Source organism: Dioscorea cayenensis, chromosome 17, assembly GCF_009730915.1.
Source record: "Dioscorea cayenensis subsp. rotundata cultivar TDr96_F1 chromosome 17, TDr96_F1_v2_PseudoChromosome.rev07_lg8_w22 25.fasta, whole genome shotgun sequence".
NCBI classification, from domain to species: Eukaryota; Viridiplantae; Streptophyta; class Magnoliopsida; order Dioscoreales; family Dioscoreaceae; genus Dioscorea; species Dioscorea cayenensis.
In genome coordinates this window covers 17,189,289-17,216,205 of record NC_052487.1, presented here as the reverse complement: position 1 = coordinate 17,216,205, position 26,917 = coordinate 17,189,289, and the positions used below count along the sequence as shown (strand labels likewise).

Here is a 26,917-nt window from a genome sequence, read left to right as displayed (position 1 = left end):
TTAGGAGACATCACAAAGGTGTTCGACAAGAGCGGTAAGCTCCTAATGTCAGTGAAATGGACACGAAACTGGTTATACAAGATAAACTTGAAGACAGTCAAGCCGGTATGTCTTCTAGCAAACTTCGAAGATCCAGCATGGTTGTGGCATATGAGGCTCAGTCATGTCAATTTCTATGACTTAAGGCTCTTAGGGGAGAAGGGGATGGCGGTTGGCATGCCAATGCTGACCCACCCGAATCAGCTATGCGAGACGTGTGTAATTGCTAAGCATGCACGTTCACCATTCTCGCATTAGGCAAATTTCAGAGCGAAGAGGCCACTTGAACTTCTCCATGCTGATATATGCGGGCCGATCTCTCCCTGTACATTCGCCGGTAACAAGTACTTTCTCTTGATTATTGATGATTTCACGCGATGGATGTGGGTGTATGTACTTGCAGCAAAGAGTGATGCATTCCAGGCATTCAAGAAGTTCAGAACATTGATGGAGAATAAGACCGAACACAATATCATAACGCTTCAAACGGATCACGGTGGTGAGTTCCTGTCCATGGAGTTCACCCGTTTCTGTGAAAATAAAGGAATTGAATGGCATTTCAGGGCTCCCTACACACCACAGCATAACGGTGTTGTGGAACGCCGAAACCGCACTGTGATGGCCATGGCAAGATCACTGCTCAAAAGTATGCTGGTGCCCGCAAGGTTTTGGGGAGAGGCGGCCAGACATGCAGTTTATTTGCTTAACGTCTCCCAACCAAAGCACTAGGAATACGCACCCCATTTGAAGCCTGGATGGGGAGAAAACCTTACCTCGCACACCTGAGAGTATTTGGTTGTCTGGTGTAAGTAAAGAATACAACTCCTCATATCAAAAAGCTTGACGACATGAGCTCACCCATGGTATACCTGGGTGTCGAGGAAGGCTGCAAAGCTCATCGCTTATTTGATCCGTGCCAGGGTAAACTTCAAGTAAGTAGAGTTGTTGTTTTCCAAGAAAATCTTGAATGGAAATGGAATGCAGGTGATAGCAATGAAGTGGAGTTGCCGGAATTCATTGTCTTGGACACATTCTACTCCGATGATCCACATGTTATGGCGGACACGGGAGGTGCTATGCCACCTTCGGGAGCCATGACACCCACGGCGGAAGCATCAAGCTTGTTTACACCACCATCGAGCACCCAGACGACTACCTCATCTCCGATGTCATCTACACCGATCTCCCATGATGGGACAGTCCGTTTCAGGTCCCTCGCTGACATCTACGCCAACCTTGAAGAAGTGGTCGCTTGCAATGAAGAAGAGGGTGAGATGATGATGGTGATGTCTGAAGAGCCATCCTTCTACCAAGAAGCTGCAAAAAAGGCCTGCTGGTTTGAAGCAATGGAGAAGGAGTTAGAGTCCATTGAGAAGAACAACACGTGGACCCTAACTGAGCTCCCATCAGGTCACAAACCCATCGGCCTGAAATGGGTGTATAAATTGAAGAAAGATTCAGATGGACATATAATCAAACACAAAGCAAGGTTAGTGGCTAAAGGTTATGTACAAAGGCAAAGTATTGACTTTGAAGAAGTGTTTGTGCCAGTTGCAAAACTTGACACCGTTCGAGTCATTCTTGCACTTACAGCAAATGGGGGTTGGAAGGTACACCATTTGGACGCAAAATCTGCATTTCTTAATGGGGAATTGGAAGAAGATGTTTATGTCACTCAACTAGAGGGGTTTGAGATACAAAGCCAAAAGCATATGGTGTACAAACTGTTGAAGGCTCTCTATGGATTACGGCAAGCTCCGCAGGCCTAGAACAGCCGATTAGACAGGAGTCTAAAAGGACTCGATTTCAATAAATGCACTCAAGAACAGGCAGTATACACTAGAGGGGAAGGAGAGGCAAGTATGATTGTTGGAGTGTATGTTGATGATCTCATTGTGACAGGAAGCAACACTGAAGAAGTCAAGAGATTCAAGGAGCAAATGATGATGGAATTTGAGATGAGTGACTTGGGACCTCTTTCCTATTACTTGGGGATTGAAGTAGAGCAGCAGAAGGACCGGATACTACTCAAACAATTAGCTTATGCCAAAAAAGTTCTGTCTCAATTTGGAATGGCAGATTGCAATACAGCAAAATACCCAATGGAACCCAAGATGTAGTTGTACAAGAACTTGGAAAGCACACCAGTTGATTCCACAGAATATAGATGAATCATTGGCTGTCTTAGATACCTTTTGCATACACGACCGGACTTGTCATATGCCATTGGGATGGCGAGCAGATATATGGAGAGACCTACAGTCATTCATCACAAGGTGGTTAAGCAAATTCTGAGATACTTGAGAGGAACAATTCACTTTGAACTCATTTACATGAAGGGACATCAAGAAGTGAGCATTTCTGGGTACTCGGACAGTGATTTGGTAGGAGACTAGGATAGGAGAAGAAGCACAAGTGGTATGGCTTTCTACTTCAATGAAAATTTGATATCCTGGAATTCACAAAAACAAAAAATTGTGGCGTTATCATCATGCGAAGCTGAGTTCATGGAGGCCATAGCAGCAGCTTGCCAGGCCCTTTGGTTGAGGAATCTTGTTAGTGAATTAACCAGGACAGATCTAAAACCAGTGACCCTTTTTGTTGATAACAAATCTGCCATTGCTCTCATGAAAAATCTTGTATTTCATGGACGAAGCAAGCACATAGGAACAAGATTTCATTTTATTAGAGAATGTGTGGAGAGAGGACAGATAATGGTAGAATTTGTAAACACCGGTGAATAGCGTGCTAATGCACTAACGAAAGCCTTGTCAGGAGTAAAGTTAGCTGCTATGCGTCAACTACTTAGTGTTCGTGATCTGGATGCATGTCAGGATTAAGAGGGGGTATGTGAACTATTAATCTAGACATGATTGGACTAGAGCAGTGCTACACAGTCACCTGCCTCCATGTATTGTGTGAAGCCACTAGAACTTGTTTCCTTGTTTTACTGTTCATGAGTTGCCATAATTCCTATTTTGTTAGGTTCTAATTCCATAGGTTTTACTTTCGGCTATAAGGTTTTGTTATTTAAGCATCTGGAAATATAGTGAATGAGGTGTGCTAAACATTTAAATCAAAAGTTCTTGATTTCCTGGGTTATTTCTCTAACAAACCAACCATCACAAATAAACCTATCTTCTAATTCATAAACATATAGAGATTTCAACTTCCAATATAATCTAATCTATCTATATTGCTTCTTAGAATCTGAATAACAACAATAATCTATCTCAATTGTTTCGTCTAAGACAATGTTTTAAAAGTCTTCAATCTGATGATTGAAACATATCACTCTATCACATATACCAATACAATATTTGGCAACTAACAATAAGTATAAAATCATATTTTATCTCATAGATTGTAAACTATTTTAAGATTATGAGGAACATAAAGAATCATTTTCTCAATTTAATTATCTCTATCATTAATTTGATTTTTATATAGTACAACCGAGGAATAAAATATTCCATCGAACATAAGCAAGAAAAAGGGAAAATAACTTGAGGTCCTTGGACTTTTACATATTGACCAAAAAGTCTAACTTTTGCAATGACCAACATTTTTCTAGTTTTATCTACAATTCTTTTGCAGTCCATGTAGACATCAAATCAATTTTTTAATTTTTATAATCGTGAAAGTGCCCTTCCTTCATCTTTTTCTATTTCCTTTCTCTCATCCATCTTCATCTCTTTCTCCTTCACTTTTTTTAGTAAATGTTCCTCCTTTAGTTGTTATTTTCTCTTTTTTTTCTAATGCATGGTCATCTTTTTATTATTTTTCTCTTTTTTTAGTCTTGCATTTAAATATTACCTCTTCTTTCTTGCCCATGTTTTTTCTCTTTTTTTATTTCATATATATTATAGAACTCCATTAACAATGTTCATTCTTCTTGTATGAGTTAAGATGGCCGAAAGAAAAAAGAATAATGATAAATAGGAAGAAAATGAATGAAGAGAAATAATGGTTAGCATAGAATAGCTTAGCGATTAAGATGACCAGCTAGTTGTTCTAACTAAAGTGTTAAGGAAGGAATATGACCCTAAGGGGCCGTTTGGTTCGTGGTAATGACATATTACCACATAATATGATTACCATGGTAATATGAGTAGGAATGTTATATGGTTGGGAATATTGCGGTAATTTGATATAACTATATTTGGTTGGGAACTCTTATTACCCAAAATAGTTTATTGCCGTGTTTGGTTGTCATAGTAATCAATTTGCTAAGATATAAAAAGTTATAAGATTACCACGGTAATCCAAGATAGACACCAAATTTGGTGGTAATAGGATTATCAACTTTCTTGGTAATATTTATAAGTTGGTAATGTGATATTACCATCCAGATTACCGCCGGTGCAATGCCAAATGTAGTAATATCTTCATATTATCACATAACACATGGTAATCTTTCTACATTACCGCGAACCAAACGGCCCCTAAAGAATAAATATGAACTATTGGGTCTGCCAAAAATGTATTATGCTGACCTTCAGTAGCTCTAACTGAATTAATAAGGAAGGAATATGACCACCTAAGGAATAACTATGAGTTAATAGCCCACTGACTCCGCTAATGGCTGTATATGAGCTAAAGACATCTTTAATGGTTAGACTCCAGGGGTTTAATGTTTATGCCATCATATTAATCCATTAAACTATTTCTATATTATACTATGAGACACAATCATTTCATTCAATTATTTCAATTATTTACAATGTACATTTCATTATCAATATATTTATCTCATAAAATTATTTTAATGAAAATAGTTAGATAATATATTATAAAAATTATTTTTTAAAATACATTATTTAAATATTTTTAAAAATTATGAATTTCTACAAAATAATATATTGTTAATCTTTTAAAGATTATTTAATTCTTGGTTTATTAAAAAAATAAAAATAATTATCAAATTAATGAAGATATAAGAAACAAATTAATATAAATTAAAATTACTAAAACTATTACATAATTAATGCCATTAATAATTGATAACATAAAAGAAATATTCGTATTAGTAATAAAATTTGGATAATTTTGGAAGTTTTTGGGATATGAAATATTTTCATAATTAACATAAAAAAGTGTAAGAAAATTTTGGAGAATTTTAAAATTATTTTAATTAGAAGCTTGTAAAAACAGGAGAGTATTTATATCCATAATAAAGTGGAAGATCAAACTAGCTCATGAGCTCATTTAGACTACTAAAAACTTTCGTTAAGTCTGAAGTAAACTTACTAAAACTAAAAATCAAATAGTATAAATAAATAAAATATCATAATTGCAACAAATTAGCACGTAAAATAAATCTAAAATCAGCTAAGGTCATTGACAAGTAATTTAATTTCATTTTTTTACAATCTTATTTATTTATTTATCGATAGGTAGATCGATAAAGAGATGATAGATGGATAGATCCATGATCAATGATCTATCTATCGATTGATGGATTGATTGATCATGGACAGATGGATAGATAGATGGATACATCAATGATCAATGGATGGATGGATAGATAGATGATTGATGGATGGATGGAGGTATAACGCCTTAATGTTTTGTTTTTTTGGATTTTAATTTTGTTGCTTGTGATTATGTGGCTCAATTTTGTTTGTTTTGTGTTTTTTCGTGGAGATTATGTTTGGGATTTCTGTTTGATTTGATCTTTGTGATGGTTGGTGTACTCTTGGAATGTATTTGGCATTTATAGATTCTTATTGTTTGGGAATAATTTGTATATATTATCAAGTGATAATGAGAAAAGTCAATATAATCACAAGTTCAACTATCGTTTGTCCACTCTCCTTCTTGATCGAAGTTGGAGGTTTATTGCCTATGAATTTTCTCCACATCTTTTTTTTTTTAAACTAATATTGAAAAGATGTTGTTTGAGATGATGATGATGTTATTATAATAGATTGTTCATTCGAATTTATTGCTTTTATGCATCAATGCATTCTTAGATGGGCCATAATTTCTTTTTTTTTTTAATTATTATCTTGTTGTCTAGCTGCTGTTGCATGGAAGGCTGGGCAGCCACTGGTGATTGAGGGGGTCGAAGTGGCTCCTCCTCCGGCAATGGAGATTTACGTCAAAATCTTATTCACTTCACCAATTGATGTCTTTGCACAATTGGTTTCAAGTATTTGGGTATGTAAATATATAAGTCTGGGTCTCTCACTTGTTGGCTAAGTAGCATGAACACAGTGACAAGATACGACACGCACACGGTGACAAGGTAATTTTTAAAAATTAAAAAATATTATATTTTTGTACAAAGTATTTATTACAAATATAAATTTATATATTTTTTTATGCAATATACTTATATACATCATATATTTACATATAAATTTATTTGGTGATCTTGTGTATTGGGAAATAATTTAAAAATATACATTAGTATTATATAAAAATCATTCACATATGTATTTGCTGTGTACAATTTTTTTATTTTACTTTTGCCATGTCCATGAGTATCGAACATGGTGTCTAGTGGTGTCCATGGTGGGTAGAAACCCGTATTTCCTCGGATCTTTGGACATGAAGCGGCGCCGGGGAGGGAGGTGAGAATTTCTATTATCAAAATTTATATGGCTTTAACTTAAACATTTTTTTTACGAAATGGATAAAAGAAACCAAATCAAACTGTTACAGACCGAGGTGCAGCAAACAGCACCAATAGTGACATAGCCACTAGGGTCAACATAAAAAGAAACAAAGTCGACCAGACGTGGAGCAACAAAAGCAAGGCAAGCACATATAAAACTGCACCTAGGGAATAGAGGAGGTCCCTAGGAGATTCAGGTGAAGGTACTAAGAGAAGCTAGCTCCGCTACACTCGAAACATCAAGGGCTACTCGACGCACCCCTCCTGGGTTCTGCAAACTCCAGGCTTCTATTGACTGACTGAAATGAGTCCTCTAGCTTTTGCCTTTTCTGATTAGGAGGTACAGACACCCAAAGCATAAATATGTGAGATATCTTAATGTGTCATTATAACTAAACACTTGTCTTGAGCTTTAAAGGTTAAAAGAAATCATGATATCAAGTCTCATATTTATTTGTGAAGAGTATTAATGTGTCATTATAATTTTCATTTTGTTCTATGTAGAATTGTGGAGAGTATCGGAGAGGGAGTTACAGAGCTTGCACCCGGCGATCATATCCTCCCTGTGTTCATCAGAGAGTGCAAGGATTGTGCTCACTGCAAGTCAGAGGAAAGCAAGATGTCCACCCTTCTAAGAATTAACACTGACATAGGAGTGATGATTGGGGATGGACTATCAAGGTTCTTGATTAATGGCAAACCTATATATCACTTTGTCAGAACCTCAACATTCAGTAAATGCACTGTTATTCATGTGGGTTGTCTTCCTAAACCACCCAAAGGTAAATTCTTATTCCAACCAAATATGTGATTTCAATGCATTTTGATAATTTTTTCAGGTCAATGTCGCAAAGCCTCCCAAAGGTTCATTAGTTGTTGTTTTCTTTTTTTTAAAGAGAACCACTGGTTATTAAAAAGAAACTAAGAGGAAGACAAGTATAAGTTCAAAAGCTAGAAGAACAAGGAACCAGCAACATCTGGTTCAAGAAGCTAAAACATTAAAATTTAAATCCAGACTCTTTGAATGCATTCATAATCTAGTAGGGAAGGTCTCACCCAAAGAGGAAGAGATTGAGGGCTGAGAAATTGAACCCATGTGTGGCTAAGTGGACAGCCGGCAGCAACCAATGGCGCAGGATGCAATGAATGGCATGAGAGTCATGCTCATTCAACAGGTATCTGATATTTGCAATCTGAGAGTTGAATCGCCAAGTAACAACAGGATCGGGATTTGTGATTGTTGCTAACATTGTGGGAGAGTGAAAAAAGATGTGCTTGATGCCAAGTCGTTGATCAGAAGTAGTTTGAAGCGCAATGCCGAGAGCGAAAAGATCATCCAAAGACGAGTCATCCATAGCTTGAGCACAACAGCCTGCGACGTTAATAACATAATTAGAATTAGAGATAAAGAAACCAACAAATCTTATCTTGTTGGCCTGATTGACATTAGCATGTGAGAATAAGATGAAGTCATCTGAGCTAGAAAAATTATTTAAGATAAGTTTCCGCCCGAGTAATCCACTATTGCATTCGACATGCTCTTGAACATGGGCTAACGCTTTGCAAACAACAATAGGGAAATTGATACGAGCATTGTGAAATATAATATCACATATGGATTTCCAGAGCATCCATGCGGTTGTAGCAATGACTGAATGGATGTGAGTGGAATAATTGCCCTTAGTGAGCCAGCAACCAGAAGCAAATCAATTAGGAAAATGAATGTATGTATTAATCTTCAAGCTGAGATAGGACTAATCTTGTTTGGTTCTGTTACAGAAATAGAAAAGATGATCAATAGTTTTAGGGGAGAGGCCACACAAAATGCAAGGATCATTAGGACCAAGTTTCAAATGATACAAGAAGTTTGAAGTAGACAAGCGGCCATGAAAGAGTGTCCATAAAAAATATTTAGCTCTAGGGGCAATATTGAGTTTCCAAATTAACCGCCAGCCAGGCCAAGCCTCCACCTGGGGAGTACACTGGTTTAACTGTCTATAAACTGTAGAGGAGAGTTTGTGTTGCTTGGTGGGAGGGTCCCAAATCCAATGATTGCAGGAATTGAGTTCGATAGAGGTAGAACTCAATTCCTGCAAATTAGCATTAGCACCAAACACATAATTCAGGTGAGCCTCACTTCATCTATCTTCATTAGCAACGTCAGAAATGGAAAGGAGATCAACATCAGCATTTATGTTAATAAACGTGGGCTTGAGAGCAAGAGGGATATAAAAAACCCAAGGATCCCAAAGAAAAGAAGTAAAATCAGGGTTGATCGAATTAATATGACAAAAAGATTTGATGTGCGCAACAACTTTATAAAGACTTCTAAAAAACCAAGAGCAATTCACAGGAGCTGAGTTTTTCCAAAAGTTCAAACTACCATATTTATGACACAAAATATCAACCCAAATGACATCCTCATTGTTTAAATAACCAAAAACATGCTTCGGCATAAGAGATGATTTAGCAAGAGATAAATTTCTGATACCGATGCCCCCCTCAGGCTTACCTTCATTGATAATTTTCCAGTTCACATTGTGGATGCCCTTTCCATTGCCATTCCTACTCCAGTAGAATTTCCTATTGGTGATCTCGGAAATAACTACTACAGGAATTGAATAAACAAAAAGCAAGTAGGTAGGAACGGAGAGGAGGAAAGAGTTAATTAAAGTGGCTTTCGCATCTGGTGAAAGATTGAAGGTACTCCAACGATTACATTGGTTGTGGATTTTCTCAATCATTGGATTAAAAGTAGAGGCAGCAAGACGTTTAGGAGAGATTAAGATTCCAAGGTATTTAAAGGGAAAGGAAGCTTGAGTAAGATTTAAAATGGACAAGATACGAGAGGAGATATGTTTATTGTACCAGGTTGGAAGAAAAATCTAAGACTTAGAAAAATTAGGACGTTGACCGGTGAGAAGACCATAAACATCCAAACACTGGTTAATGCTCCGGTCGACTCTCCTAGAAGCTTGGGTGACAAGAATTAAATCATCTGCGAACATGAGGTGGTTAAAGTTATGATTAAGATTTGAGTTAAAGCCAGGTATAATGCCACTCTCAAGTTTGGAATTTAACATGGAGGAAAGGACTTGGGTCACGATAATGAATAAGTAAGAAGAAATGGGATCCCCCTGGCGAACGCCTCTGGACGACGCAAACCACGGGGAGGTGTTACCATTGACCAAAATAGAGAAGGAATAGGACTGTAAGTAAGTGGAAATCCAAGAGATCCAAAGTGTAGGAAAATTCATACGAGTAAGAACAACAAGAATTGTGCTCCAATTGACAATATCGTATGCTTTTTCAATGCCTAATTTAATTAGCATCCTAGGGGGGTTCTTGAAATCAGTTTCTAAAGAATGAACAATCTCTTGTACTGCAATAATGTTATCGAATGAACACCGATCAAACATAAAACTAGCTTGTTCTAGACCAATCAGTTTAGGGAGAACAAGCTTCAAGCAATTGGCCAAAAGTTTAGAAATGATTTTGAAATTAACATTACAGAGTGAAACCGGGCGAAAATTAGATACACACCTAGGCCTATCCTTCTTGGGGATGAGGGTAATAAAAGTTTTGCCCCACGAAGAAGGAAGAATAGAATTGGTGAAGAAAAAATGAATGGCTAAAAACAAATGATCGCCAATAATAGACCAAAAATTTTGATAAAACTCCACGCTAAAACCGTCAGGTCCGGGAGACTTACCAGTGGGAAGATCCAAGATGGTTTGGTAAACTTCATGCTTAGTGACCTCCTGAATAAGAGATGCAGCATCCGAATCAGTAATGCATGGGAGATTACTAGGGAGAGCTTCAAAAGGGCTAACCGAGTTGTCATTAGGAGTACACCAGAGATTTTTATCGAATATGAGAAAGGCACCTTCAATGCTAGCCTGATCCTGACATTGGTTACCAAAAGAGTCTACGACCGGCGAAATGAAGTTAGTATGCATGCGTATACGGGTAATCACATGAAAAAAGCTAGTGTTTTTATCGACGTCCTTGATCCACGACAAATGAGCATGTTGAGCCCAAATGTTACTATTCTGACGCTGCAAGACTGAAAGATTAGTATAATAATTCATTAAGAGAGATTGAGAAATTAAATTAAAATCTGAATGTTCCGGGTTACTAATTTCAGCTTCGATATTTATCAAGTCAGACTCAATCTTGTTTACCTCACTTCGACGCAACATGCTGAGATTATAATGAGCACAAGATAAAAGATGTGTGAAGGCTTGCATGGGGTTTCCATGAGGGTGCTTGTTCCAGGCATCCCGAACGGCGTCATGACAGCCTATAAAATCAAACCATATATTATTAAACTGAAAAACAAATTTCAATGGAATTACAAAAGAACCGAGCTTGTCTATCGTAGTGGGTGAAAGGACCCCTCAGATGTTCGGTCCTGTGGAGGATAGAGTTGAAATCTCCAACAACTAACCAAGGAACCTGCAAAGAAGTAAGCTTAGAGAGTTCATGCCAAAGAAAGCATTGAGATCTAAAACGAGATGAGTTGTAAGTAACAGAGAGAAGAAAGGTTTTGGATAAATCATGGGTAACAATATGAAGAGCACGTCTGGATGCTGCAATGGGAGTAACAGCTCCAATGGATTTACGCCAAAACACAATGATTTCTCTAGAAAATCCATCGGAAAGGATAGCCGCCCAATCCCAATGTTTAGGGATTTTCCTGCAAAAGCGATCAAATCTATTAGCATTTGCTCTGGTCTCAACGAGACAAACAATAGCAGGTTTGTGTGCTTTAACAAGTCGAAAAACAAGAGAGGAGGTATCTCCAACAGAGATGCCCCTACAATTCCAACAGATGATTTTAATCATATGCATAACAACCATTAAAAAGGATAGGTAAGGAGGGACACTTCCTAGGAGAGAAGAAGATCAATTGACGACTAAGAGCAAGGCTCTTCAGCTTCCAATCTCCCCTTCTTTGGAGAGGTACTATGCATGCTTGATCCTTTTCGAACAAGGGCCTCCTGACGGGCTTTCGTTTGATATTGCATAAGACTCATTTCATCATCTGGGCAAACATCTGAGAGAGCATCCTTGGACAAATCATCATCATCGTCTTCGTCCGAGTACTCCTCTCCTCGACTATCATCTTCTTCCATGTCTTCTACATCAAGAACATTAGAAACCTTGTCAACAAGGCTGGTATAGGGATTAGGGTTTTGGGGAGAAGGGGACGCTGATGATGGCTGTATCGAAGAACGCAGTACGGGAGGGGGGATTTTGAACGGTGCGACCCACTACTTTTTTCTTTACTTGGGGATGTGTGGAGGGGTGTGTTTTGATTGGATGTTAAGGGCGGTGAAGTACTAAGTGGAAGCGGGTCTCCGTCTTGGAACTCACAAGCATTAATTGGAACGTTGGGAGATGAAGAGGCAACGGGCGGGCTAGCGGAGGTGCATTGATTAGAGAGTTGATCAGTGACAACGCCAACAGGAGATGTGACAAGGGATGTAGGTGGCCGCCCACTAGGAACAGTTCTCCTTCCGCCACATATACTGTGCATGTCAGTACCTCGAGACGTGTTGAGTTCGGGTCTCATCTTGGCTGCTGCACTGTGGGTCATGTGAGCGGTACTTGTACCGCCCCGTAACCACGGGTGCTACCACGCTGGCGAGCCACCAATAACCAGGGACCAAAATCAGAGTCTGAAATATTTTGCACAGTTTGTTCTGCATTATCCGACGGGGGCGGTCCGGAGGAGGATCCACATCATCCATGCGCTGATCCTGAACATCCGATACTGGGCTAGAACCATGCCCAACCTTCCACGTTGAATGGGGCCACATGGTTTTAGCAGCACCGGATTTCACAGATCGGGGACAAGAGTTACTACCATGACTGACCATTCCACAAGAATAGCAGAACATCGGCAAGCGCTCATATTGAACAACAATAAACACTCTATGGAGATCGTCACCAATCCAGAAGCCACGACTGAGCAGTTTAGACAGATCAATTTTGACACAAATACGGGCATATTTGGACCGACTGAGAGAGGACGTGAAATCATCAACCTTGAGTAGAGTTCCAAACTAGCTGGCTATGGACTCCAAGGTTTCACCTTCCCAGAACTCCACAGGAAGATTATGGAGTTGCAACCAGATAGCTGCAGTGCTAAGCTTAGCGAAAGTGGCCTCGAAGAAGGGTTTTCCACGGTGAAAGCTGAAGAATTATGCCATTAACAGACCTAGGAATGGAAGTGGGGCTGGGCGAGGCGGGGAATGGGATCCCTGTCCCCATCCCCGCTCTCTACGGGACGGAGATTCCCCGGTTTAAAATTCCCCCAGGGGAAAAATCGCCCCCCCCCCTGCGGGGATCCCTGGCCCGCCCAAAACATTGATATAAAAATTTTCTGTAAATAACTATAATATTTCTAATGCATTTATGTTACACATATGCTAAAGATGCTATATACAATTGAAAATAAAAAATATAATGTATGATGAAATAAAATAAAAATTCTCAACCAAAGTTTTTTTTTTTTTACAACATACACATCATATATAAAATAAAAATTCATACAAAATATTTCTCCTAATAAGTCATAATATAATGTTTGATGAAACAACAACATTAAGGTACAAATTAAGTAATACAAATAACATAAATTTTTAAATTAAATTAAAATTACAAATCCATTAAATAAAATTCATAATGCAAAACTAGCACAATAATTTCATGCTTCCATCAATTTGTTTCCTCTTTCTCCAAAACTAGCACAATAATGCAAAACTAACATAATAATTTCATGCAAAACAGCATCAGGGTTACAAGGGGTTATTTTAGAGATAAATAATTAGTTTTTATGAATATTAGAAATTCGAAAATTAGAAGTTTGAATTTTAATTTTGTAAATATATTATATAATAATTTTATTAAAATAATTTATGATTTTATTAAATAAATATGTTTTAATGAAATATATAAATATAAATAGTTAACAAGTTGTGTGAAAGAATTGTGAGTCCCATTTTATAATATAAAGATAAATTAATGGATTTAAAAAATAATATTTACCACTAAATAAATATATATATAACGTTATTTCAAATTTATTGTTACAATTATATTTAAACTTAGTTATTTTAAATTAAGTTTCTATTAAATATGAAAGTTATATATACTAAAAACTTATTAATAACTAAAAAAATATTAACAAATAAATATTTATTGATTATATATATATATATATTATTATTATTATATTAATGTTGAAATAATCTTTAATAAATATAATATAGTTTTTAGGGAATCCCGCGTGGGTGGGGGTTCCCATGGGAGCAGGGCGGGAGCGAGGCGGGAGACCATACTCACTCCCTTTGGAAAGGAGATCAGTTTTAACTTCTGCAAAGGGTGGGGATTTGCCGAAAAGCTTCCCGTAAAGTGCATGTTAAAACTTCATTCTAGCTCGGCTCATGGTATCTCCGTCAATTCTAACAAAGTCAGTTGTTGTTTCTTTGAGTTTATTGAGGATGTGAACATTGTGCAAAGGAGAATTATCTGCTGACTGTCGAACGAAGGAGGCGATTTGCGCCCAGGATTTGGGCTGTGAAGAAGGAGGAGAAGGGATCGAGTGCCGATCCCCGCTTGCCATGGCAAGAGGGGAGCGACGGAGATGGAGACAAAGAAGCAGAGGAGCAGAGAAACAGTTTCACTCAAAGATACTGCAACTCCCGAATCATTAATTGTTGCTTTTGGATTGGGAGCTATCAACCTTGTTGTGAGCCTTTTCTTCTTCCTTTGTTCCTTTCAAATGAAAATTATGCAGTTTTCGCTTTTATGTTTATTTTAAGGCTGCAGAAGGGGCCAGAATAGCAGGGGCTTCAAGGATTATTGGTGTTGATGTGAATCCAAGAAGATTTCTTGAAGATTTTTCCTTTTTGTAAGAAATTTTAGATTACTTTGATTGGTATGAAATTTTTCTAACCATTCTTGTTTGTAAACCAGCCAAAAAGTTGTGTAAACGAGTTTGTGAATCCAAAGGACTATCAAAAGCCATTTCAAGAGGTTCGTTTCATTATTATTCCAAACTACAAACTGGAGTTTCTTCTTGACTTCTGATTGTAAATAATTATTTCATAGTGGCCTTAAAACAGGCCATTATGGCTTCACGTGCAACTGGAGAAAATTCAAATGGTTTTTGTGTTACAAAAACAAATTTTGTGGCCATAGCGTTATAAAGTACAAACATTTATAGGTATGAATGAAATGAACCTCAATATTTGGCAAAATAATAATAAGTACAAAATCATATTTTACCTCATAGATTATGAACTATTTTAAGATTATGAGAAACACAAAGAATCATTTCTCAATTTAATTATCTCTATCATTAATTTGATTTTTATATAATACAACTGAAAAACAAAATATGCCATCGAACATAAGTAAAAAAATAAGGGAAAATAACTTAAGGTCCTTGGACTTTTACATGCTGACCAAAAAGTCTAACTCTTGTGATGATTAACATGTTTCTAGTTTTATCTATAATTCAGTTGTAGTCCATGTAGACATCAAATCAACTTTTTAATTTTTATAATCATAAAAGTGCCCTTCCTCCATCTTTTTCTATTTCCTTTCTCTCATCCATGTTCATCTATTTATCCTTCATTTTTTTTAGTAAATGTTCCTCCTTTTGTTGTTATTCTCCCTTTTTTTCTAGTAGATGTTCATCTTTTTATTGTTTTTCTCTTTTTTTAATCTTGTGTTTAAGTATTTGGTATAAATATCAAAATGGTCCCTCAATTTTTTGTTTTCCGCCCTTTTAGTCTTTCTAATATAAAATTCGTCCTTTTTTGTCCTTGTATTTGCACATTTTCGTCTTTTAGTTGTAAAATCCGCCTTTTTGGTCCTCGTATTTATACATTTTCATCCTTTTTGGTCCCTCTAATTCATCAACTAGAAGGACCAAAAAGGCAGATCCGTCAATTAGAGGGACCAAAAGGAGAAAAATGTGAAAATACGATGATAAAAAAGGCAGATTTTATATTAGAGGGACTACAAGGGCGGAAAACGCAAAATAGAGGGACCATTTTGATATTTTGACCTAAGTATTTCCTCTACTTTCTTGTCCATGTTTTTCTTATTCTTTTTATTTCATATATATTGTAGAATTCCATTAACAATGTTCATTCTTCTTGCATGAGTTAAGATGGCTGGAAGAAAAAAGAATAAAAATAAATAGAAAGAAAATGAATGAAGAGAAATAATGGTCAGCATAGAATAGCTTAGTGATTAAGATGACTAACTAGTTGTTCTAATTGAAGTAACAAGAAAAGAATATGAACCCCTAAAGAATAAATATGAACTAATGGATCTACCAAGATGTATTACACTGACCATCAATAGCTCTAATTGAATTGATAAGGGAGGAATATGACCGCATAAGGAATAACTATCAGTTAATGGCCCACTGATTCCGCTAATGGTTATATATGAGCTAAAGACATCTTTAATGGTTAGACTATTTAGGGGTTTAATGTTTATGCCATCCTTTTATTCCATTAAACTATTTCTATATTATATTGTGAGATACAATCATTTCGTTCTATTATTTCAATTATTTACAATGTACATTTCATTATCAATATATTTAAGTCATAAAATTATTTCATTAGTTAATGAAAATAATTAGATAATATATTATAAAAATTATATTTTTTTAAAATACATTATTTAAATATTTTTAAAAAATTATGAATTTCTACAAAATAATATATTGTTAATCTTTTAAAGATTATTTAATCCTTGGTTTATAAAAAAAATAAAAATAATTATCAAATTAATGAAGATATAAGAAAAAAATTAATATAAATTAAAATTTACTAAAAATATTACATAATTTATGTCATTAATAATTGATAACATAAAAGAAGTATTGCGGCAAACACACTAATTAAATTGTTTTAGTAATAAAATTTGATAATTTTTGAAATTTTTGGATATGAAAAATTGTGCATAATGAACATAAAAAAGAGTAAGAAAATTTTGAAGAATTTTGAAAATTATTTTAATTTGGAGTTTGTAAAGACAAGAGAGTATTTTTATCCATAATAAAGTAGAAGATCAAACTAGCTCTTGAGCTCATTTGGACCCCTAAAAACTTGCTTGACTTGTCCACCATGAGAGTTAAGTCCCCTCTACTTTGCGCAAGTTCATCAAGTCTGGAATAAACTTACTTAAACTAAAAATCAAATAGTATAAATAAATAAAATATCAAAATTGCATGAAATTAGCATGTAAAATAAATCTAAAAATCAACTAAGAAGGTCATTGACAACTATTTTAATTTTACTTTTTTTCAATCCTATCTATCGATAGATCGTTCGATAGAGAGAAGATAGATAGATGGATCCATGAAGTATGATCAATCGATCCATCCATCCATCGATGGATAGATGGGTTGATAGATGGATAGATCGATGATCTATCAATGGATGGATAGATAGATAGATGATGGATGAATGGATGGATAGATGATAAATAGATAGATCGATAGAGTGATGATAGATAGATAGATCCATGATCGATGATCTATCTATCCATCCATCCATCCATCAATCCATGATCTATCAATCGATCATGGATCCATGATAGGTCATGGATCATGGATATATAGATAGATAGATCAATAGAGATCCATGATAGATGACCTATCTATTGATCCATCCATCGATCAATTCATAATCGATGATCTATCTATCGGTTGACGGATCTGTTGATCATGGATAGATGGATAGACAGATAGATAGATGGAGTGAAGGATGGAGGTATAACGTCTTACTGATAATTAAGGAGGTCGAAGTGGCTCCTCAGGCAATGGAGATTCGCATCAAAAATTCTATTCACGTCACTTTGTCACACTAATGTCTTGGCAAAATTGGTTTTAAGTATTTGGGTATATAAATATACAAGTCCAGGTCTCTCACCTGCTGGTTAAGAAGCACGAACATGGTGACACGATACGACACCAACAAGGTGACACGGTAATTTTTAAAAGTTAACGACACGGGTACAACATGACACGGGTATTAAAAAACACTATATATTTGTATAAAGTATTTATTATAAATATAAATCTATATATATATATCATGTAATATACTTATATATATGCCATATATTTACCTATAGATTAATTTAGTAATATTGTGTATTTTGAAATAATTAAAAAAATAAACATTGGTATTTTAGAGAAATCCTTAACATATGTATTAGCGGTGTCCATTTTTTTTTATTTTACTTTTGCCATGTCCATGAGTATCCAACACTGTGTCATGTGCTGTCCACGGTGTGTTAGTGTCAACACGGGTATGACACTGGTACACCGAGCTCCCCGGCATGTCCGTGCTTCATAACCTGCTGGCAATTATTTTCGAAATTTTGCAAAAGGCAGAAACCCATGTTTCCTTGGATCTTTGGACATGGAGGGTGAGAATTTCTATTATCAAAATTTCCATGGCTTTAACTTAAGCACTTGTCTTAAGCTTTTAAGATTTAAAAAAAAAAAATCATGATATCAAGTATGATATTTATTTGTGAAGAATATTACTGTGTCAATATAATTTTCATTTTGTTCTATGTATAATCGTGGAGAGTGTTGGAGAGGGAGTTACAAACCTTGCACTGGGTGATCATATCCTCCCAATGTTCACTGGAAAGTGCAAGGATTGTGCTACATGTACACCCTACTCAGGATTAACACTAACAAGGGAATAATGATCGAGGATGGGTAATCAAGGTTCTGTAAGGTGTATAGCCTTTGTTTAAAACTCTAGAAAATGTGCAACTCAAATTGAGTTGTGCAAAAATTATTGTAGCAGTCAGTTTTTTTGGGGGAGCACGGGTTGTATGTGAGGTTTCCCTATATCAGAGGCTTACAGCCTGCATGATGCCCATATAGAATTTCCTAAGAGCAACTGCATAAAGTGGTACTGTGTCAGTTGCTGTACCAGGCCGCAAGAAACCCTCAAGTTTCGAGAGAAGTCATGCGAGCGGCATACAATCCGCATGGAACCCATATAAGTACTGTAGTATCACGAAAGACTTACTCAACTCTTCATTCTCTTTTTTATCTACATTGCATTCGGGAGAGTTTTTGAGAGAGGAAAGAAAGGAAAAGAGGGTTGCGGGCTAGATCTTCAAGATCCATCAAAGAGGAAAGCTTGGAGACGTTCTAGAGCTTCTGATCTGAGCTTGAAAGCTCTAAGAAGAAGAAGAGAAGGTACATTTGTGCTCTTCTTCTTCATTCTTGTAAACCTAAGCTAAGGCTTACAAGAAGGTGAGAAGTTAGCTAGGGCAAGTTGATTTTATTCGTGTTGTGTGCTTTTCATTGCTCAAGGAAGGCATGTTATTGATTGTATGCATCAATTGTTAGATTAAGCTAGTTTGTAGCTTAAGGGAGAAGAAGAACACTGTAGTTACTTCTCATACAACTTAAAAACTCTAGGTCTTTGTGGTTTCTCTTTGTAATAAAGAGTTTTCCCACATTGATTTTTCATCCTGAAAAATGTACATTGGCGTTTGAATACAAATTGCATGGTTTTTATTTATAGTTTTTATGTTTTATTGGTGTTGATGTGAATCCAAGAAGATTTCTTGAAGATTATTCTTGTTTATATGAAATTTTACATTGCTTTGATTGGTACCGGAACTTTTCTAACTATTCTTGTTTGTAATTTGTAAACCAGCCAAAAAGTCTGATGTCAACGAGTTTGTGAATCCAAAGGACTATCAGAAGTCAGTTCAAGAGGTTTGTTTCATTACTATTCCAAACCTCAAACTGGAGCTTCGTCTGGACTTCTTAATGTAAATAATTGTATGTGGGTGCTTGCTGAAATGACTGACGGTGGAGTTGATCGGAGCATCAAATGCACCAGCAACATTGATGCCATGATATTGGCTTTTGAATGCGTTCATGATGTATTTATCATTCCTCTTCTTCCTTCTTTTTGTATTCATCTCAATGTATGTATACTCTTAATGAAACTTAATTTTGTTGATATGTCACAGGGTTGGAGTGTTGCTGTTCTTGTCAGAGTGCCTCACAAAGATGCTGTGTTTAAGACGCACCGCACCCTATGAATGTTCTCAATGAAATAACACTCAAGGGAACATTCTTTGGTAACTGCACGCTTCACTCTGATCTCCCTGTTGTTGTTGAGAGATATATGAACAAGGTGAGTGGATTTATATACATATTTGAATTTGAAGTTGGACAACCATTTTTCATCGATGTTTTATTATAATGCAGGAGCTAGAGCTGGAGAAGTTCATCACTCATGAAGTCCCATTCTTTAGATTTCCTGCGAGTTTGTTGCCAAACAAAATAAGCCTGGCCTCTGGCCTTCGGCCAGTTCTTGTCGTTCATACAAAGTAGTGTTCTTGTTTTTCAGTTGAAAGAAATTTGTAAACAAGTCTGCATGTAGATCTAAATTCTGTGTGGAAATATATTCAGGGTAGCAAGACAATATTTTGTGTATTGACATAACTAAACTCAGGCAGACCAGCTTTTAATTGCCAACAAGCTTTATCCTTAATTGATTACTGTTCAAATCATTAAACTTTGAGTGATGACACAGACCAGAGCAATGATATAATGGTCCATAGTATATATACCCTTTCCACCAAACTCTTTGAATGATAAACAAATTAAATGACAAATCACATATAGAAATCACAGATTATGGACCCACATATTGTCCTTCAATTCCAACCTAGCTTTACCTCAACGGTAAGAAAGAACAGAGCCATAATAAGTTTCAAGATGCATATTCAGCAGATGCAATTCAAAACTATTAAGAATTGACTGATTTGATCATCTTGTCATACATTTTTGTGCTGCTCTTGATTTCCAACTTAATAGCAGAAACAAACCATCTGTTGCAAGTCTTATTTATTAAAGAACGAACAAACAAATATAGGGAATACCCAAAATAAACACATAAATGTCTGCAGATGACCTAATTACAATATGAAGGAAAACGTAAACAGGAAATTAAAAGTTAAGATGAACCTAGCAAGCAAAAGGAGTGACAGGAACATGGCACCCCATCTGTCATTATACTGCATCCTTAAAGAATTGGCATTTCCAAAAAAAAAAAAATAAAAGCTGGAAAAGTTGAACAGGAAGCATTATGAAAGAAATTTCCATTCAGCTCTGTTTGGCTGGAAATCATTAAAACACAACAAACCTGATGCATTATTGCCTGCTGCTGCCTAACATATAACATCAATTGTGTTATTGGTGCAAAAGCATAATGTAGGGCATAAGTTCAAATTACCGTTTTTCAACTTTTAATGCAAAAATGTGTCTCACAATGCATTGACAATTAATCCAAATCATCAAACATTGTCAGACAATTAAATTCTACTATGCATTGGCAAATCAGGGTAAATGAACCCAAATATCAGAGGTCAAGACTGCACTAGAATTCATTGGAACAACTTTTATGTACACACTGAGATGATAAACATGAGATTCGTAGACAAGAAATTGTAATAAAGAAAAGTTGAATGGGAACCATTAATGAATGAAATTATTGCCTTATAGCAGAGTAGAAGAGACCTAACTCATTATTGCCTGTAGACAAGCAGCATACATAATTCAGAACATCTTTGCATGGCCTCTCCTTCAGCTTCTAATTCAAACAAAAAGTACTTTATGGTGCACCAACAAATAAATCCAAATTCTCAAACATTTCCATCCAGATGCATAAACCAAAACCCTGACATTGTAAGTTAATTAAATCCTACTATTCCTTGAAAAATCAAGGAAATCAAACCCATATCAGAACTCAAAAATGGATTGTCATTCATCTGAACAATTTTTCATGTCCACGAAAATGAGGTTCATGTACCAAATAAATTATCAGAACCGAGAAAAAGAAAGTTCTCAAACTCACATAATTTTCATTTCTGAAGTAATTAAGGAGTAATTAAGGACAACAAATTATTCACCTCAAGCCTCCTGCACAAACATACTTCTCACAACAAGAATCAATATGATACAGATACATCATCGAAACATATCAAGTTATAAAGCAAAGAAAGTAGAAACCATACATTGTATAAATCATGCATTGTATTATTTACCAAATTTTTGTGTGTGTCTGAATGTGTGGGAGTGTGTACAAGAAAGCCGAAAAATCAAAGCATTACCATCAGTTTCCTACCCAGTATCAGAGACAATATCATCCCGGTGGGCAGCAACATGCACTAATTTCTGCAACACAGGCTTCAGTTCGTGATTACAGAACTCCTCATACTCCCCTTTATCCCCACCCTTCTTCTTCACTTCAACAACTACAAGCTCGGGAGTGAGCTCATATATCTCAGCGGCTATCGCCAATGGCCCCTTCTCCCCCTCCCTTGTCCCTTCAAGACTAACACTGTAATCTTTTTTCCTGACTGTGAAACTCACAACCTTTGCAATCTCCTCCAATTTAGAAATAATCTTTGACACTGGCTCCCCGGAAACAAACCTGCATTCCTCCACTCTCTCTTCAAACAATCCTGAAAGATTGAATCCCTGGGAGAATGATATGATATCAAAGGCATTCAAGCTTGCAGGTCTGGGCAAGCATAAGCCTTGCTTGAATGCAGGGGAGGAGGAATCAGGCTCGGATTCAGACTCAGACTCTGATTTCTCACTGGAAGGCGGTGATGGAGGGTCGCCCAAATCGTCAAAGCTGAAAAACTGATCGTTCTCGATGTAGAATCGGACATGCCGGAAACCCTTCTTGAACCAGCGATTCTCCATGATTTCAGGGATGGTGATCCTCGTCTGGGGATTGGTGTCTAGGAGACGGGAGAGGAAGCGGGTCAGATTGCCGGAGAACCATCTAGGGCATTGGAACTCACCTTTGTAAATCTTTTTTTATACATAACCATGAGATTTCGGTCTTGGAACGGGAGATAACCAGCCATGAGGACGAAGAGGACGACGCCGCAGGACCAGATGTCAGCCTTGGCGGCGTCGTAGCCACGGCAGGCGAGGACCTCCGGTGCGACGTACGCCGGCGTGCCGCAAAAGGTGTGGAAAAGCCCATCCTGATGGGTCTGATCGGCGACGGCGGACAGACCAAAGTCGGAGACCTTGAGATCGCCGTTCTCATCGAGAAGAAGATTCTCCGGCTTAATATCTCGATGGAAGACACCGCGGGCATGGCAGAAGGCGACGGCAGAGATGAGCTGCTGGAAATACCTCCGCGCAGTGTCCTCGCAAAGCCGACCCTTGGCGACGCGGGAGAAGAGCTCACCTCCGCGGACGAACTCCATGACGAAGTAGATCTTAGCCTTGGTGGCCATGACCTCGTGGAGATGAACGATGTTGGGGTGGCGGACGCGGCGGAGGATGGAGATCTCGCGCTTGATGTGGGCGATGAGACCTCGTTTGAGGATTTTTCTCCTTGTCGATCACCTTGATCGCGACGCTCTCACCAGTGCGTGCGTTGCGGGCGTGGTAGACCTTGGCGAAGGAGCCATGGCCGAGGAGCTTGCCGACCTCGTAGCGGCCAAGAAGAAGAGGCTTGCGCTTCTGGCGCAGCGAGAGGTCCGCCATGGATGGAGGGTTGCGAGCTCGAAGGAGCTTACGGGCTACTTATAAGAAGAGAACATCGAGCATCATCGAAGTTGGGAGGAGGAGACGAAGAGGGAGAGAAAAGAGTGATGCTGTGAATGAGTGCCACGTGGACTAAGTGTTTATGACGTGGCACATAAGAAAGGGACGTGTGAGCGGCGTGACTGGCAAGTGAGCGGGAACCTAGCTGACTTGCTTCCTTGAAGTTTGGGATGCCTTTTTAAAAAATTAAAAAAATTAATATTTTTTTATTTTTTTTATAAATATTTAATAATTAATGATTTATTATGTGTAGGAGTACTATTAGGACGTGAAACATGATGTTTGAAGTTTGAACCAAATTAACGGATTATGTCCGCTTAGTACTTTGGGTTAAAAATTTAAGTTTGATATAGCACCACCGGTTTTTTGCTTCTCCATTTTATCTAAATTACATAAATTAGAAAAAAGAAATTTGATTAAAATTAGTTGATAATTTAAAAAATTATAAAAATTATATTAATTTTTTTAAAAAAATTATTTTATTTAAAATATATTTTTAAAAAAATATATAGTTTAAAAATAACAATTTATTAAAAGTTGTAAAAATACATAATAATTAAATTTGGGGGAAAAAAATTTTTTTAATGCTTTATAAATTTTTTTAAAAATAGAGAAGTAAAAAAACAAAGAAAAATCTTTTGAATAGAGAAGTAAAAACAAAAATTCTAAAAATAAAAACAAGTAAAAACAGACTCGAGGGCGTATTAGTTAAATGTAAAAATTTTTAAATTTTATAAAAAAATAATTTAATAAATTATATCTAATTAAAAATTTTTGCAGTAATTAAATTTGTTAATAATGAATTATTGTATTTATATTTTATACAACTTCAGTTTTATGTTTTGATATTATTTTTATTTTGGGCAAGTTAAACATACTAAAACTTTGGAATTAATTACATTTCGATCTGATTAACTAGCATATTTAAGAAATGTTTAAGTTTTACTAAGTTTGAAATTGAATCACTCCAAATAATTATTTCGCTGAGAAACCAAAAAATAGTCTAGTAGTTTTTTTAAACTTTGTTCATGGCTGGTAAGTCTCCTGGGCTCAAAACCCTCTCGAGTTCAAATCTCCAAACACAATGTAAAAAAATAAAAAATGTGTTTTGCATGTCAATTTATAAAAATATTTCGCTGAAAATATTGAAACTATTTCAATAATGATAACAAACATTAGTTTTTTTTTAAAAAAAAATAGAGATTTATTGTCTATTCTTATATTGACAGCTTATATTTGAGTTGCCTTGCAACCAGTGACTTACATAAATATTATACTTTTTATAATTTGACTTTCATAAACCGTAAAATAATTTTAAAAAAAAATAATATTGCTTAAATGAAATAAACACATTAAACTAATTAGTACTGTCAAACATATAATATTCATTTTTTCCCTCTAATGGATAACATAACATCACAGCACAAACAATAGTAGGCATGCAATATCTTATGTTGACTTCCCGGGCATCAACTATCAAGAAACGTGTTGAATGATGAGCAAGAGGGGGGAAAAAAGGCAGTCATAGTTGTGTTGGGCTGAATGCTAACCACTTACTTCATAGTTTGAAATTTCAAAGATCAATTCAATCAAGCAAGGTTGCTCACCAGATAACCTTCATACATGGCTTCTATGACAACTTCTTGATAAATAAATGTCAACGGGCTTTGAACCTTTAGTCTACTCTAGTTTTCGTGTTAGATTAATTAAATACATATAATTAAATGTTTAACAACATTCTTCCTTATCATATTGCATAACTTGGTTTATTTAATTTTTAGGATTTCAATAAAATAATGTGAAATGGAGAATTTGTGTTGCTGATTTCAAATAGTTGAAATTAATAGCTTATTTTTATTGTTATATAAATATATAAATTATTCAAATACTTCTTTTTAAAATTAAAAAAATAAATGATGTATTAGTGGAGATAATAATCTAAATAATATTTTAAAAGATTAAATATGTCTTTTAGGTCATATATTTTTGAAATATTTAATAGAGTTAATATATTTTATATTTTTAGTATTTTATACTTGTAAGTTATTATTCATTGGATGAAGATAAATAACGATATGCAAATAGAAGATAAGGGATTACAATCATGTTTTTGGTTGGATGAAAGAGAAAAGAGAATAGATGTATCCCTTTTGCGTTTTATTGAGTATATATAAATGATAATGAATGTGAATACAGAAATATATTTTTAATACCAACGGCCTTTGGGTCAATTGGCGTTGAGCCTTGCTCCCCACATGTGCACGTCTCTGGGGTTATGGTATTTGTCACATTTCTCAAAAAAAAAAATATATATATATATATATGTATATATATATACATTTTTAGTGTTTCTTCATAAATAAATTTCATTAGCTCAGGAAAAATAGTCACCTATATAAGAGTTGTTAGTTTATATTAATGTTAATTTTTTAAATATTTTAATTATTTAACTAATAAAATTTTCAATTAATTTAATTAATTTAATTATTTTTATTTAATAATTAGTGACATATCTGTATGAAATGAATTCTACTTTAATTATATATATTAAAATGACTTAATTTTGTTACATTTGATAATAATTGATGTATGTTTTCCATTAAATAATTAAAAAAATAAAAATAATCGCAAAGCCATGTAGACAGTAATAATATTATTATCATTGATAAACTATAATAAATATTTAGAATAATTTAATTATCATTTCAAATATTATTTATGTTTATGCTAAATTAAAAGAAAAATGAGTAATATGTGTGCACCATCTTTACTTAAAATTTCAAAATTTAAACCTTAATATAACAAAAGCATAATATTTTGAATCCATAAAGTCAAAAAAATAAAATAGTATTACCAGGAAAGTATTAAATAATCCCAGTAGAGTTTGCACTTTCACAATAAATCCCTCCAAGTTTCTGTTTTCTTTAAAGATTACTCCTTTATAGTGCTATTCTTTTTCATTAATCCAGATTCCTCAAACAAACGGTGTTAAACCTGCGGTTAAGTGGCTCTAGAAATTAACCGATTAACACTAAGTGGAGAAACAAACCTAGTCTAGTGATGATGAAAACACCCTCTAAATACTTAAAAACTACCGATGGTTGGACTATTGGATTTACGAATGGTTAAGATCCACGAAACCCTTTCTCCACCAAAGGTGCAACAATTCGTCTTCTACTTATTGTGTTGAAGCCGATGGAGATTCTCTTCCCCGCAGTCATTTTCTTCGCGACATTTCTTTTTTCGTCTTGTCCACATCCGTTGCTCTATCGTTGAAGGTATTTTGGCAACATCCTCAAAGAAAATCACAGCCAAGAGGTGCGAACAAATGCATGGATCGGCCCTTCAAGTAGGATGACGATAATGCCGTGTATGGTGTATATTTTTTTAATGTTTTGCGAGTGTGGATGTTTATTTCCGTGTACTATTAGTTAGTTTATGTGTAAAATGAGACATTTTGTGATGTGTATTTGGTTATTTTGTCATTCTGGTTGTTTATTTTCCTATGTATTATGTTCTCTTTCTGTGTAAAATAAGGTGTTTGTGTTTCATTTATTGACTAATTATGTGCTTTTTTACGACAATAGAAGATGGTG

At 35.5% G+C, this 26,917-nt stretch overlaps 1 protein-coding gene and 1 pseudogene across 1 annotated transcript; one reads left to right on the top strand and one right to left on the bottom strand.

Annotated features, from left to right (window-relative positions):
• Positions 1–1,901: 1,901 nt before the first annotated feature.
• On the top strand, positions 1,902–20,078 carry LOC120281181 (alcohol dehydrogenase 1-like). The gene is given in 10 exon segments (XM_039288075.1): positions 1,902–2,155; positions 7,166–7,415; positions 7,501–7,541; positions 14,393–14,420; positions 14,494–14,582; positions 14,656–14,706; positions 19,525–19,621; positions 19,712–19,771; positions 19,774–19,878; positions 19,953–20,078. Coding segments are annotated over 10 exon segments (1,101 nt in total).
• Positions 20,079–21,727: 1,649 nt separating this feature from the next.
• LOC120280716 lies at positions 21,728–23,261 on the bottom strand (annotated as a pseudogene).
• Between the last annotated feature and the right edge of the window lie 3,656 nt (positions 23,262–26,917).